Source organism: Phascolarctos cinereus, unplaced genomic scaffold, assembly GCF_003287225.1.
Source record: "Phascolarctos cinereus isolate Bilbo 61053 unplaced genomic scaffold, phaCin_HiC Scaffold_726;HRSCAF=1367, whole genome shotgun sequence".
NCBI classification, from domain to species: domain Eukaryota; kingdom Metazoa; phylum Chordata; class Mammalia; order Diprotodontia; family Phascolarctidae; genus Phascolarctos; species Phascolarctos cinereus.
This window is the reverse complement of record NW_027556098.1, coordinates 334,702,958-334,719,522: the sequence shown is the minus strand read 5'-3', so window position 1 is coordinate 334,719,522 and position 16,565 is coordinate 334,702,958. Positions and strand designations below refer to the sequence as shown.

Here is a 16,565-nt window from a genome sequence, read left to right as displayed (position 1 = left end):
AGATGAATCCTTTTCATTTTTCTCTGATGTCTTTTGATGGGGGCAGGGCTTATATATGCCTAGTAGTGGTACCACTTGGTCAACAAATATGCACAGATTAATTTTAGGAACTTTGGAAGTATAGGTTAAAATCATAGGGGAGGGATGGAACAAATATTTATTAAACACCTACTATGAGCTTGGCACTCTGATAAGTGCTTACAAACATTATGTCATTTGATACTTACAATTACCCTGACAGCTAAGTGCTATTATTATTTCCATTTTACAGCTGAGGAAATTATGCCCAATGTCACACAACAAATGTCTGAGTCTGGATTTGAACTGAGGTTTTTCTGACTCCAGGACTAGTGCTCTATCCACTGTACCACCTACACTGTACTGCCTTAATGACTGGATTGTTCACCGCTCCACCAAATAGCACATTAATATGCATGTTTTCCCTCAGCCCTTTCAGTTTTGCCATTTTTAAGTCAATTTTGCCAATCTGATGGATGTGAGGTGAATCCTCAGAGTTTCTTTAATTTGTATTTCTCTAATTATTTGTGATTTTGAACATTTTTTAAAAATATGGCTTTTGATAGCTTGGATTATTTTTTCCTTTGAAAACTAACTGTTAACATCCTTAAACCATTTGTCAGTTCTTTTTCTTAGACATTTGATTAGTTCTTATCCTTACACATTTACAGTAAATTGGCATCTGTTACAGTTATTGACATATCTTGGAAATTAGATCTTTATCAGGGAAAGATTCCAAAACTTTTTTTTAACTGCTCCAACTGGTACAGCTAAGGGCAGCTAGTTAGCACAGAGATTAGAGAGATGGGTCTGGAGTAAGGAAGACCTGAGTTCAAATCCAGCCTCAGATACCAACTAGCTATGTGATCCTAGTCAACTCATTTAACCTCTGTTTGCCTTAGTCATCAGTAAAATGACTATAATAATAACATCTACCTCCTGGAGTTATTGTGAGGATTAAAAGAGAGAATACTTGGGAAGCACTTAGCACAGGGCCCAGCACATAGTGCATACCGTATAAAACTTAACTATTATTATTAAAATTCCCAAACCGACAGGAAGTCAATCTACATATCTGACATGAGGACCCTTCAGAAATCCACAACTTATAGCACGGTTTCAAGTACCCACTCAAAATAGTAAGTATTTCCTTGTATTCAACTTTCATGTTTCAGGTATATTTTTAAGTGCTACTGTTTTCTCTCCTAGTTGAATGTAAGCTGCCTGGAGACAGGCACCTTTTAGTTTTTTTCTAAAAGTTCTGCATTCACAACTATTTTTATATTAGAAGGTGAACACATCATCCTATAACTAGCTTCTGAGCATACTTCCAGTTCTTAGGACTATGAAGTAATTATCTATGCTGTCCTAGGTGCTAGGGGGAACCTTTGATAGTCAAAATAAATGTTATAAATTCTGCCTTCAAGCAACTTATAATCTATCTAGAGAGATATATCTGATAGAAATGAAATGTAATAATCACGAGAGAGAAGTCACAGGATTATTGATAGATTGAAAGGAACCTTAGAGTTCCAGCCTTGTCAGTTTCCTAGATGCAGAAACTGAAGCCCAGGCAAGTCTCTTCACCAAGGTTACATGGGTAGCAAGTTTTGAAGCTGCTAGATTTAAACCCATATGTTCTGACTCCAATTTTGGCCTAATTTTACGTCTTTTGGGAATTAAAAGAAAGACATCTTTCATTTTAGGCCACAGTTCTCCAAATATATTTCGTATAAAATCCAAGTGAGACAGAAACCCTTCTGCATGCCTCTTCCTCCTGACCCCAGGCTATCAGACCCAACATGACAGAAGGTTCATTATTCTATAAAGTGGCTCTATCAGAGAAGCCAAAAAACCACTCAGAACTTCCATTGTTTTAGCTCTGCTCGGGATTTCTGAGGACTCCAAAAAAGTAGTCTTTCTGCCAAAGTTCTCTACACAAGTCCACATAGGAACCACTCATTCTGTGGCAACCCAAGAACACTGAAACAGAAGGCTGAGGCTCTAACCCAATGAATGATTTCTTCAGCTGGATTATCCTGGTCTCTCTTCTAGGAGGCTAATCCTGATGCCAGCAGGGGTAGCTTTTGTCTGACTCAGATCTACAAATTCCAAACCTCCCCAAACCCTGCTGCCTTTAGTGACCAAGATCAGCACCATGGAGAGTTCCTTCTAGCTCAGCCTATACCTTTCAGCAGAAGAGCTACACAAACTGAAAGAGAAGATGCCTTTTGGAAATACAGGTACAAATCACATTCCAGAACCAACGGATGAAGCAAAATCAAACAAAATACAACAAAAACAAACAAAACAGCAGCCCTCTAGATCAGATCTTCCTTTTCCTCTGTACCTTTACAACCCTCTGGTTGTACACTCTCCCAATCCCTCATCCTTCTCCCCACAGACCTGCCTGCTAGGTCAGCTACCACAAAGTATTTTGGACATAGAGGTAGACCAACCATGAACTGCCATGGTCCCTCGTCAGAACTTCTTCCAGAAGCCCTTCACAGACTGACCCTCCTGCTCAATGGCTCCACCTACCTGGCTTCATTCTTTCTTTGCAAAATAAAATTTTAGTGGAAATATTCCATTAAAAATCACCAGTACCTTTATTATACTCATTATGATCTGGGAAGCAAACTGACCAAGCAGCTTGAGTCTGGATCTGCTGTGGGGAATGAAAGAATGGAGGAACAAAGGGAAAGTGGAAGTTAGAAATTTAGGTACTGTGTGAAATGAGGCTGAGGAGAGGAGGATACAAATGGACCCTTTGACCCACTCAGCACTGTGCATGTGGGCAGGTATATTTTTAGAACATAAGTATGCTTGGGTATATATTAATATTGAAATATTTACATTTTAGCAGGTCAGAGTATATTCAAGTTTATGTATTATTTGTAGCATATACAAGTTAGAGAAGATTTGTTCTCTCTCTCTCAAAAATTCTTTCTTGGTAGTTTCATCTAACAGCAAAATGCCCACTTGTTAAGGATCTATTGTTTAGAGCACCTTGGTAGGGGCCAGGGAAATGCAAAAATTAGCTAAGTTATTGTAACTATCCATTTAGAGTTTACAGCCAGAAGGTGAGATGAAGGGTCTGGCATAAAGCATGCACAGAAACAAACAAATATATGATGCTGGATGAAGATCAAACTTCTGGTTTTCTTAGGGTAGGGAACTCTTAGATGAAGGAAACACACCAATGGGAAAACAAAAACAAGTCAAAGGGGATAAAGGAATGAGTAGTGATCCACATTGTTGAAGGGATTAGAGTTAGGGTTATACAATACCTATGAAAAGACAAAGCATTTGCCTTTCTACTATCACTATTAAATCACATCTTTTTTCAATTTAGTTCATCATTCTAGTCTGTTGAAACTTTTATTGAGGATATCAGCAGACTCTATCAGCCAAAATCATAGCAAACTATGGCTAAAGTACTTATGTTATCTACAAATTTGATAACCCTAGATGAGTTATTGATAAAATGTGGCAAAACAGAATGAAGGGGGAACTTTGTGGCATTTCACTTCTAAATGGAAATGTATAAGGGACAACTAGGTGGCGAAGTGGATAGAGCACCAGCCCTAGAGTCAGGAGGACCTGAGTTCAGATCTGGCCTCAGACACATAACACTCATTAGATGTGTGACTCTGGGCAAGTCACTTAACCCCAATTACCTCAAAAAAACCCCAACAACAATTTGGAAACATATACATTCACGTCTAATTTTTTAAATCCAGCCATTCAATCATTTCTTAACATTTCAAACTATTCTATCATCTAGCTCACATATCTTCACAGTATTCACTGAGACAACACAGAAGACATGATGAAACTTTAATGAAATCTAGGAATATTCTCTCAATGCCAATTTCTTTTGGCAACAAACCCAGTAAGCCAGTCAAAATTGAATTCGAAATCGTCTTGCAAGGTTTGTTAATGAATGAATTCATGTCTTCTATAATTATATACCTGCCCCATTCCTGGGCAATGCAGAAGAAAAAACATGTAGCGGAGCATCTATGCTCATGTGCCTTTGAAGATAAAAAACTAGAATAGTAATCAGGGTGCAACATCAATATGAGCCACCAGGTGGCAGTAGAAACTCCAGCGTCCATCCTGGCCTCACTCTGAAGCCCAAATATCTCGTGTAGATCTCTAATGATCAGCAGGAAGAATTCTGAATGTCCTAGTGCCTGCCTATGTTCCACTGGCTTGAATCTAGGTTTTAAAATATGAAAATTCTTCACATTTCTTGCTTTTACAATGGATAGGGGAGAGGAGAAGGAGGAAGAGAATTCAGAACTCAAAATTTTATAAAATGAATGTTAAAAAGAAATAATGAATAAATAATTTAAAAAATGGAATGAAACAGGTTGTACTTCAAAGACCTTACATTCTGCTGAGGGGGAGAGAAAACATGGATCTTTACACAAATGCAAAGCATTTACAAAGTAAATACCAAATTATTTCCAGAGGAGGAGAGCATTTAAGAACAGATGTAATCAGAAAATTTTCCTGAAAGAGGTGATACCTGAGATAAGCCTTGACAGAAAGAAAGCATTGGAAGAATTGGAGGTGAAGAGAAAGTAGATTTCAGGCATGGAAGACCAAAGGCAATCAGGCAAATGATAATTTATATTGTTTGCAGAATGGTTAGTGGGCCAGTTGGACTGGTAAAGAGAGGTTAGAATAGGAAAAAATAAATATAAATTTATATATATGATTATAAAAGTAGGAAGCACATTATTGGGGGAGGAGGTGGTCTTAAATGCCCACTTGAGTGTTTTATGTTGGATAGTAAGTAGGTTCCTGGATATGTTTCATTGTATTTTGAACTAAAAGATTGCTTTTCTTAAAGTGAAATCATATATATATATATATACTATGGAGCAGAATGAAAATGAGTCCTGTGAGTATGGGGAAACATCTTCTTCCCAGAAAAAGTAACCTTATAGGGCAAATAAACAGAGGTACATGATTGTATAGATAGAGAAACCCAGAATCTGGCAAGGGCGGGATGAGTCTGACTGATTCTATCTTGAAGGAAGTCTCTGCTATCTTAGACATTTATGATCATTGTAGTTGTTTATATTGTTCAATGCTATAGTTATGATGATAAGACTCCAGTGAAATAAATCACTTAGGCAAAGTGTTCCTATTGTCCATAAAGCACAAGGGCCATAAACAGATAGGCTTGTGTTATTCTACTGTTCTGATGAATACTAAAACTGTGTCAAGTGCTTAATACTCACAATTACTAAATGGATCAAACTGACACAGCCTGTGAACTACTATTCTGCTGCCTCAGATGGTTAACTCCAACCTTCTCCCAATTTTGGGTCTTGATAAAGAAACTCCCTCTACCTAAGCATCCCTTGAGCATGGTATTGACCCCAAGAACTGCTCCACCATATCAAGGTCTAATTAGGAATGCTCCCTCCCACATCTGTCACTGATTACTTTTTTATCACCAAGCCAATTTTTAGGGTATAAAACCTTTCCACTTGAACCTCAGCATTAAATATATGCTCTCTCTGACATGACTCCCTCCCCCTCCTGCCAGGTGAGTTTTTTGTGTTCCTAGGAACAAACCAATATGTGTCTATATTTCCATATAGTGTGGGTACCCTTCCTTGCTTCTCTCCCTTTTTCCTTCCTTCCTTCCTTCCTTCCTTCCTTCCTTCCTTCCTTCCTTCCTTCCTTCCTTCCTTCCTTCCTTCCTTCCTTCCTTCCTTCCTTCCTTTTCTTACTGTACTGCATAATAATAGAGCTCTATTTGGTATTCCTTTCTGAGTAACCCAGTTTTTGCTTTAATCTGAGCTGTGAGGCCAAATAAAACAATATTTCCTGGCAAAAGGATATTCTGATAAGATTAGCCATAGAGAATACATTATCCCATAAGAAAAAATATGACCTCAGGGAACTCTTGAGACACCAAGGTTAACACATTTTCTCTATTTCCTTTCTGCTTTGATGTGCTGCTGATTGACTGCGTACTTTTAGTTCATCTTTGCTATACCATGAAAACCCCAAATTACTCTGTTAAGTGGAATTCTACTTGTAGACTTCCCTTACATTAAGTTTTTTTTTTATTCTTAACTGCTTCCTTGTTTCTGTAATACCCAATCTGACCCACAGTACCGTCATTAATATTTATTCACATATTCTTTTCTCCTTTAGGGCAGCTATGAAAAACTTTTCTTTTTCATGTTTGCAAATTAAAGCAATGTCTGTATTACATTTAATTTAAAGTCCTGTGGCTGAGGCACAACCATGATATAAAGTAGTTTCATGTTTCCAGAACCCATTTTTAATATTGCTAGGGCCATCATCCCGTTATTTCACTTTAGTCCATCCTGGTTAGCTTGATTTAGCTACTTGGGTTTTTTGCTGGCTTCCTATTTCAATTACTCTTGGCTTCCTTATACATCTTTTTGCTTTGATCATTTCTGATGGCAACAAACTTGAAAATGTATGCAACTTTGGGGAAGCACATGGCTTGAAAAAGAGTATACTTATCAAAATATTTTCTGCTTTGGATGATCTAATGGCCTTTTAAAAATTCCCTTCCTTCTCAACTTAATTTTCAACTCAATTATTATTTCTATGATTATGATTCTTGGTTCTATTCATCTTTCTCCTTAATCAAATCTGAAAATGTGAATTTAGATATCTTATACTCAACATGTCCAAAATGGAACTCATAACCTTTACCACCAAACTCTTTCCATTTCTAACATCCCATTACTATCTAGAGCAGGAATGGGGAATCTGCAGCCTCCAGGCCACATGTGGCCTTCTGGGTCCTTGGGTGCAGCCTTTTCACTGAGTCCAAGTTTTACAGAACAAATCTTTTTTTTTTTTAAGGGGAATTGTTTTGTGAAGTTAGGATTCAGTCAAGGGGCCACACTTGAGTGCCTAGAGGGTCTACATGTAACCTCAAGGCAACTCAATGTCATGACTTAAGAATATGTCCCTAATTCAATTATCTTCCCAAAACAGGGATATTTAGGTTGTTAAAAGCATGCACTCCTGAGAGGGCTTTGAGAGTTATCATTTCTTCTGATTTAAGTGTGAGATAGGAGGATCTAAGTGGTATTCAAGTAGAGATGTAGACTCCCAGTCAGAGAGATATGGGCTCAAATCTTGCCTCTGACAATACTGGCTTTAGGGGCAGCTAGGTTGCACAGTGGATAGAGCACCAGCTCTGGAGTCAGGAGGACCTGAGTTCAAATCTGACTTCTGGTCCTTACTAGCTGTGTGACACTGGGCAAGTCACTTAACCCTGATATTCCATTAGTGTCTCCATAGTAAAAGCAATGGACTGAGTTTCCAAGCATCAAGGTCTCTCATTCTAGTTCTGTTGGAAGTGTGGGGTTGTAGAAAGCTTGCTTGATGTGCAAACAGGGAATTAGTTTTAAACTCTAGCTCAGCCAATCCCTCTCTACCTAAGAGAGACCATAGACAAGTCACTTAACTTCTCTGAGCCTCAGTTTCTGCCTATTTTCTGTGAGTGAGCTAGACTAGATGTCCTCTAAGTTCCCTACCAACCTAACATCATTCTTATGATGATCCTATGAATAGTTGAATACATGCAATTCAATTCAAACAGCATTATTAAGAACTTTACATTAGGCAATTTGCTAGGAACTACAATACAAAGAATACAAAATATACAAATACAAAAAATGAAAAAAGGAAATAGTCTCTGTTGTCATGCAGCATATATTATCCTAAAATCAGAGGAAAAACATGTACAAAGATAAACATATACAAACTATAGACAATGGACACATGATGCAATTGGTTTGGGAGGTAGGTCCAAGAATCTTATTTAGGGCAGGCAAATCATTTTACCTCTCCAGAGTTCTGTTGTTATGTATGAAATTACAGGGTGATGATATGTACCCTCTGAGGGCCCTTATAGTTCTAAAATTTTGACACACAGGAATTCTGGAATAGAGTGCCTGAGTTTATCTGAAGGATAAATACATATGTTTTTGATCTCTCTCAATTAGGGACAGATCATGAGAGAGCAATCATGTGTCCGGACTTTCTTAGAAAGACAGAAGAAAGGTTGAAAAGGTCTTGAGAAGGAAGTGTTTTCAAAGGCAAAAATTAGAGATCTTTCTTTAACATTATAAAATGACACTTCTCCTTTTTCATAGTCAAGGAAAATGCCCACCATCAGGTTGGACACATAGTTCTTGCAGTATTTCACTTGAGGTACGGAATAAAGGTGCTGCTTGCCTATGGCATAAAGATGACCACCAATGTGGCCTTGTATAGCCATAAGCACAAAGAAGACTTCAGGTGTAGGTGGTCCATTAGAGATGCCAACACACCATCCAGTGTTGTCTGGTACCTCCACTACCCAGTAGTGTCTGCTTGAAATGAAGGACTGAGTACCAAGAACTTGGGCAAAATAACTGAATCTCCCAATGTTGTTGGGCACTTCTGCCTGTGCACATCCATATCTCATACTCTTCAAGTCTTCAGAGATGATGACACCTGGATCAGCTGTGTCACGATTCAAAGTGATGTCCACTGTGGAGAGAAGTTTAGGTTTGATGAATGGTATTGTCAGAGATTTGTTGTTTTATAGGGATGGGATCAGGTGTGTACACCATGAAGTGGCTATCAAGGTATCACCGTAATATGTAAAAAAAAAAAAGAGAGACTGGATAGAGGCAGGACTGTTCCATGGTATGAGGAGCAGAATGTTCTTGGGTTGTCAGGTAGACATGACAGTGTGTTAGATGCTGTTTTGGAAAATCTGGTTCTTTCTGCTAAGTCTTGCAAAAAGTGGTTAACCAGTGTCAGGATTTAATAGATCGTGTTCATGACTTTAGATGTGAAATTAGAGTCATGTTATGCTGGCTCTTCTAGGTAATGTTTAAAGGCTGCACAGGAGGGAGATGAAGACCAGTGCCTCTGAGAAGCACCAAGGAAAACTAACGGAGATATATCCTACAATTCTCTTTTCTATTTCTCTTTCACATCATTTTGCACTTCCCTTCATCCTTCTTTCCTACATTCTCTGTCTCTCTCTGTCTCCTTCTTTTTATCTCTCTGTTTCTACATCCCTTGCTCTTTGTGTCTCTCTCTTGTATGTGTGTGTCTCCATTCCTCTGAATTTCTCTCTATCTGTGGAAAATCTTTCATCAGATTTATTTCTTCTTGTACAGCCTAGAGAATAAGGAAGTGACTGTAAGTCTCTAGACAGTCTTCCTCACCAACCTTATTCCTTCTCAGGGATTTAACTTTTTATGCCTATGGTCTCCTAATTATTTTTCTAATATATGTTCTGAGATGTAGATCTGCCTGTTCAGCTACTCCCAGAACAAACCTTCCCATGGGTATCACTGGCATCTCAACCTTAATATTCCTGAAACAGTTCTGAAACATGTCCTGAAACATCTCCTCCTTAAACTTGAATTGTCATCATGGGAACATGATTTGAAAGGACTGGGCTTGTGTATTTTTGAGAAGAGATAACTTGATAGGTTACATGGCAGCTGTCTTCAAGTACTTGAATGGTTTTGAAGTGAAAGAAACCTTAAATTTCTCTCCTGGACTTCTGATGCTAGATCAAGGAGAATTGGGTAGATCTTGTAAAAAGTCATATTTAGCCTTGATGTGAGAAAAACCTCCTTGGTGATGAGACCAATTAAAAAAAAAACAGAAAAATGTGTTTGGAATTATCTGGCTCCTCTTCAGCAGATGATTTCAGGCAAAGTCTGAATGACTACTTACAGATAATTTGCAGAGACAATCACTGTTCAGACAAAAATAAACTAGATTGCCACAGAAGTAGGTTCTTTCCAGCTGCAAGATTCTGAGTTTCTGTGAAAGCCAAATGGGTTCTGGCCCAAAGGAAAATTGGTCAGGGTTTGGAGATGTGTTGTCTCTTTGTTACAGATCTTTTTACTCACCTTTAAATTTTAAAAGCATTTCTAGAATTCCAGTGATAGGTCGAAAAATTGTCTTTATGGGAAACATATCTACTTCCTTGTGGATCACAGATTTATTCCTAGGGAAAACGAACACCAAGTTTAAGTCTCCAGTAATCATAAGAATCTTGGCACAGTCTTTCTCTCTTTACTCAGTCAAGGCCCATTAGCTTAAATTTGTTTAGAGCTTTCCAGATGAAGTAAGAATAGGATCCTACCTCTTTAACACTCCTTTCATATCCTGAGGAGGGGAAAAAAATGTTATATGGTTAGGACAATGCTGTATTTGAGGTAGGAAAATGAGACTTTGGAATGGATCACCATTTCATTGCCACAGGGAAACCTACAGGGTAGGGAAGAATCTTGGAACTTCTTGGTCTGCAACATGCCTCATATGTATTCCCCCCTTCTCTCCTCTCACAGAGCTATGACATTACCGCAGGCCCTATTCAGCACTTGCCTAGACTATTGTCATGACCTTCCCATTTGTCGTAGTTCCAATAGTCTCTCCCCACTCCAGTGCACGGTCTCCACAGCTACAGAAGAAATTTAATTAGAATAAACCTCAAAGGAGAAGAGGTTACTGAACTACATGGAAAGAGGGAGATTGGTGCAGTAGCAATGGAAAGAAAGGAATATTTTGCCTCATGTAATGAACTTGTGAGGGGAGGGACAAGGTGACAGTGAAAGGGAAAGTATTACCAGGACTGGACAAGACAGTAAGGGACTCAGTGTCAGCTGGAGGGATGCAGGTCTCAGAAAGAACATGAAAATAGAGAGCAATGAAAGGTTTTAAGATGTTCAGGAAATCTTACGTCCCTCACATATTTGCACATAATTCATGTATGTATGATCCATTTTCAAGGAAGGTGATCTGTATTTTTTGAAATCTGGCATTGTAATCAGTATACAACTATTTGTTAGGATGCACAACAGAAAAAATATATATATTATATGTAAAACAAATATAAAGGAATCTGTTCAGTTGCATCATTTAAAAAACTGTGTGCTTTGTGAACTTGTGGAATAGTTCCATATGAGTGTGGGGATCAGAGTTGCAGATGGAAGAGATCCCTAGCATATTAAAGCACTTTTCATTTATACTCTGTTTTATGGTTTTTTGAGAAATGGATGGCACTGGTAAGCTCCTGGCTTTGTCTTTTATGTTCCTTACTCATATTTCCCATCCTTTACCTGGAGCAAATCCACATCTGGTTTCCTGCACACCTCCTCTGACTCTCTGATCCTCTTCCTTAATTCTTGATTTTGTAGGGATAATTCCCTTATTCTCTTCTTCAGGCCTTTCACATTGTCCCTTCGCTGCCTCTCCACAATTGATAGATATTCATTTTTCTCCTCATCCAGGAAACGGTGTAATTTCTGGAATTCAGAAGAAATAGTTTCTTTTTGAGTCTTTATATCCTTCTGTAATGAAACAGATGACAGTGATGAAATACAGGAAATGACATAACATTAAGAGGCAATGGTTGAGTGACAAGCATTTTAGCTCACAATTGGACTTTGATTTTGTTCATTTCTGCGGCCAAGGTCGGCCATGCATAGTGAGAGCATTTTCTGTAATGTTCCCATTGCATTGTGTTTTCTGCTTCAAGCACAATCCTGCCTTCTCCTGCTTGAAAACACCACATCCCTTCCTATGGTGCCCTCAGCCAGCTAAGCCTGGTTATTACTGTCCCTTGTTCCACTTGCCAGGCAAGAGTCTTTGGGCAAAACAGCAACTCTGATCCTCAGTGTCCTCAATTGTAACATTCAGTGGAGGCCATTGTCTCCTGCTTATCTAGGAGGGATACTTGGAGGGAACACAGCAGACAATATGTGTTGATCACTGAGAGATCAAGAGATAAATACTTGCCTCCAGCAGTGCCAATTTCACCTTCTCATCATCCATCTGTTGCTCAACATCCTTAGTTTTTCTCCACAAATCAGTTACAGTTTCCTGGAGGTTCTCCTGTAAAATATTTTTTTTCAAAGCATGAATTCTTTTATCCATGAGGCATTTCAGTTCCATATATTCAAAACTATTTGTGTGAGCGGCTGAGAACCAATTAATAATGAAAGTAAAGTGCTCTTACTTTTAAAGCTACAAGTGAAATATGAAACTAGGAGCTTCAGGCCTCTGTAGCCCATGGTGTGATGTCTAAGTTATTCAGAAAGCATGGTTCTGAGATCGATGGCCCAAGGTGGCAATGGGATAACTCATTCCCAGTGAGAAGAACACCTTTAAATTTCAAAAACTTCATTATCTACCCATACCAACTCTGAACAACAGCTTTCTCATCACATTTTTTACACCTTTGGGTTATAGGAACAGAGAAGGAGAAATAGAAGGGTCCTTAGATGCTATCTAGTTTAAGCCTCTAATTTTACAAATGAAGAATAGACATCCCATTCAATCAGAATGTGCCTCCACACTCCACTTATCCTGTTCATATCCTGGATTTCAAGTCTCAGAGGAAGACCTAATTCCTATAGACACCATCACACATAACTTCAGCCCACAGCCAACTCTCGTAAAAAGACAGATATGCCTGGGAGTAAGATATTCTAATGGCCCGTTGCCTCATCCAGATGTGTGACTCTGTGGATGCAACTTAACTTGGCTGTCTCAGTTTCCTCAAAAAAGTAAAGAGGCAACTAGACTGGACCCTCTCGCAGGTCTTCTGAGATGGAAGTTGGAGCGCCTCACTTCTTTAATGCACAGCTCAGGATTATGCTGTTTTCCCCTTAGTTCAACTTTAATTTTCTGGGCTCCCAAATGATACTGTCAATTATTCTTTTCTCAACATCTTAGGTAATTCAGTGTATACAGGGTGGTTGCGTGTATGAAAAGAATCAAGCCTAGGAGCAAAGTAGAGGACCAAGAAGCCCCTCACCTACCTGCCTCACATTCAAGCCTCAGGAGAGTGAAGCAGGACTTAACATGAAGAAGAAAAGAGAGCTAAGGTTAAATCTAGGCCTAAGCAAGTCTGACAAGGTAATCTCTCCTTTGTCCTGCCCACCTCCACCAGGAGGTAACTTTAGAGTGTCAAATACAAAGGAAAAAATGTGGTTCAATTGTCTTGTTCCTCTTTTCTAGTTGATGAAGAACGAAGGTGATACCAATTATCCTACCAGATGAAGATGGCCCTAACAATCTCAGATTGCCTGACTCCATTTACTAAGGTACAAGGGTACCACATCATGCCTTTAGATTGGCCAACATGACAAAACAGAAAAACAATAAATATTGGAGAAGATGTGGGAAAATTGGAACACTAATGCATTGTTGGTGGAGTTGTGAACTGATCCAACCATTTTGGAGAGCAATTTGGAACTATGCCCAAAGGGCTTTAAAAATGTGTATATGCTTTGACCCAGCAATAGCACTTCTAAGGCTGTATCCCAAAGAGATAATAAAAATGGGAAAAGGACTCACAAGTACAAACATATTTATAGCAGCTCTTTTTGTGGTGGCAAAGAGTTGGAAATTGAGGGGGTACCCATCAATTGTGGAATGGCTGAACAAGCTGTGGTATATGAATGTATTGGAATACTTTTGTGCTATAAGAAATGATGAGCAGGTGGACTTCAGAAAAACCTGGAAAGACTTGTATGGACTGATGCTGAGTGAAATGAGCAGGACCAGGAGAACACTGCACACGGTAACAGCCCCATTGTGCTATGACTAACTTTGATAGACTTAGCCTTTCACAGTAATGCAAGAATCTAAGACTTCTCCAAAGTCTCATGATGGAAAATGCTATACACATCCAGAGAGAGAACTATGGAGTTTGTTTTGTTTCCTCTTTCTTGTGATTCGTTCTATTGGTTCTAATTCTTCCTTACAACATCAGTAATGTGAAAATACATTTAATAGGAATGTATATGTAAAGTCTATAACAGATTGCATGCTGTCTTGGGGAGGGAGGTAGGAAAGGAGGGGGGAAAATTTTAAAGCTCAAAAGCTTGTGGAAGTGATTGTTGATAAATCAAAATAAATTTTAAAAAAAATTTTAATTTTTTAAAAAGTTAAAAATTTAAAAAATAATAAAAAGTCTCAAGGTCCTCAGGGGTAGACATTTCAAAGCAAGTTTACAGGAAGTACTTAAACATCAAGGGAAACTTTCTGTTGATCTCAAACTATTAGTAAAAGCTCAGGCTGAGGCCAGAGCGCACAGCACAGTGCATTTCAACAACAGCCTTGTGAGCACTGAGAGCACAGTGACTGGCACCTGAAAACACCACATCTCTTCCTAGGATGATCTTTGCACACTGGAGTGCAAATTTAAAATGTACTTGGGGATGGAGTGATGAATCCATTACTTACCCTGAAGTCCTCAGCAGCCTCATCTATACAATGGAGTATATGAGCCTTATGCTTGTTAGACTCAGAACAGGACATACATATTGGGCTCTGGTCATCCTCACAGAACAGTTTCTGCACTTTCTGGTGTGTCTCACACTTGCTATGGCTTCCAGGGTATTGCAAACAATGAGGTCTTATTTTCTTGGCAATGGCTGCCAGTTTCCCAAGACCCACATTAGCTTTGAAAGCCCTGACCTGGAAGATGCTCCTGCACTCTGGGCAGGAGAAAGAGGGAGAGGCTTCCTGCCAGCACCTGAGTAGGCAACTATGGCAAAAACTGTGACCACACTCAATGGACATTGGGTTTTCCAAGTAATCCCTGCAGATGGAGCAAATGAGCTCTTCCTGGAAGTTTTCAATCATCTCTGGTAAAGAGGCCATGTTTCTGAGGAAAGAGAATGGAAAAGGTCAGTGATTGGGTCTGGGGACAGAAATGCCCTTAGTACCTGTGCACTTCAAATGGATCACCTTTATCATCTAATTTTCATTTCAGAGTACCCTCTACAGAAAGGGAAAAGATGGAATATTTCACATTATGCAGTTCGGGAAAGTGAAGTAAGGAAAAGTGGGGATTTGGGACCCTCTCTGATCTCCTGGTCCTCTCCAGACCAGGAAAATATATCCAGCTGAAACACTATTTTTAAAGATTGAATTATTTTGGTTAAATTTCCTTCCTTTCCCAGCCCACATGTGTTCAACACTTCAATTATATCTTTTAAAGAACTCTGTGTGTGTGTGTGCGCGTGTGTGTGTGTGTGTGTGTGTGTGTGTGTGTGTGTGTGTGTGTGTGTGTCTTTCTATCTGTCTTAAAATTTATTGTTCCTTTTCCCTTTCACATCTCAGTCATTTGAGGAAAGGCTCCTCCCCTCCACATCAAGTCTTCTCTTAGAACAACAACTGAACAGCCAAACAATAATTCTCCAAGAACCAAAGAATCCATTAACTATGGCTGACAGTACTTCCAGTCATCCATACCCATAATACCCCACACATCTGCAAAGATATGAAGGAGGTAAGTTTTCTTAACTCTAATTTGGGGGCCAGCATAGAAATAATTACAATTTTGTCCTCTCCTTCTTTCATGTAAATGGCTGTAGTCCTTATTTCTACTGGTTTTCCTGATGGTACAAATTTCAGTCGGCATCATATATTATGTCTTCCCCCTTTATTGGATGTCACAATAATGTTCCAACAAGGTCATTTACAATGGTTGGTCTAGCCACTCCCTGATTTACAATACCCACTGTATTTCTAGTTTTTTTGCTGCTAGGAAAAAATGATGTTATGAATATTTGGCTAAATTTGACGCTGTTCTTTCTTCTTTTGACCTCTTTGACCTATGACCAAAAGTGGCATCTCTGCCGTCTAAGTGTATAGGTCCTGGATACTTTAGATCCATTTTTGAGGAAAATGACAAGTGTCCTTCCCACTTGGGTGGTCTAACTAATAGCTCCACCACTAGTGCCTTAATTTACCTATCTTCTTGCAGACCTTTCAGCATTGTTCTTTGCCAGCTGATTGGGTATGATGTTCAACTCTTGAATTTATTTGATCCTTACTGACTTGGAGAATTCTTTCATATAGGAGTTGGTATGTTTAGGTATATTTGCAAAATTTATAAAGGGAGAAATCCAGGATAACTAGATGGACAAGGGAAGACATTCATCCTTCCAGACTCCTACCACTACTTTTTGGCTCAGCCAGATGAGTTTCTCCACTTGGTCCATGAACATGAAATCTGGCTCCCTTATCTCTTTGCTCACCTCAGAGGACTCATTCCCAAAGTTTATATTTCATCATAGAGAATATGTCTCTCAACCTCGATGCCTGCCATATCACAGGGCACAATTCTTAAATCCTTGACACACAAATGAAATTTTTCATGGGGAAGCTTACCTTCCTTTTTTCTTCTGGGATCTTTCCTTCAGCCTCAGTGCTCTGCCTTTCTCTCTGCATTCAGCATAAGGAATCTCTGTGTCTTTCTCATCCCAAGCCTTTTATATACCACTAGCAAGCTGAAGCCCTTCCTTCCTTCAACTTGTGAACTCTCCTGGCTTTCCTTGACACTGAGGCTTGTTTACACCTAGGGACTTCCCAGAGATAAGAGTTTGAAACCTAGGCACTTAGCCCACATACTAAGGAAGAAGAGTTTACACTGATACTTGGCCATTTTGCCCTAGTCAAAATGAGAAAGATAAAAATACAATCTTTAGTACTGGTTT

At 39.0% G+C, this 16,565-nt stretch overlaps 1 protein-coding gene across 1 annotated transcript; it reads right to left on the bottom strand.

The window, feature by feature from the left end:
* Positions 1-8,038: 8,038 nt before the first annotated feature.
* On the bottom strand, positions 8,039-14,724 carry LOC110213430 (putative E3 ubiquitin-protein ligase TRIML1). The gene is made up of 6 exons (XM_078146198.1): positions 14,305-14,724; positions 11,851-11,946; positions 11,172-11,357; positions 10,196-10,218; positions 9,960-10,057; positions 8,039-8,571 (listed from the first exon to the last, which is right to left on the bottom strand). The coding sequence occupies exons 1-6, from the start codon at positions 14,722-14,724 to the stop codon at positions 8,039-8,041; spliced, it is 1,356 nt and encodes a 451-aa protein (XP_078002324.1).
* Between the last annotated feature and the right edge of the window lie 1,841 nt (positions 14,725-16,565).

Excerpts from the sequence above, each read along its gene's own strand:
- LOC110213430 (XM_078146198.1), bottom strand. The coding sequence starts at position 14,724 with ATGGCCTCTTTACCAGAGATGATTGAAAACTTCCAGGAAGAGCTCATT. Across the intron at positions 10,219-11,171 it reads CAGATGTGGATTTGCTCCAG|GATATGAAAGGAGTGTTAAA; the intron begins GTAAAGGATGGG and ends TCCCCTCCTCAG. Across the intron at positions 8,572-9,959 it reads AATGCTTTTAAAATTTAAAG|TGGACATCACTTTGAATCGT; the intron begins GTGAGTAAAAAG and ends TTCTCTCCACAG.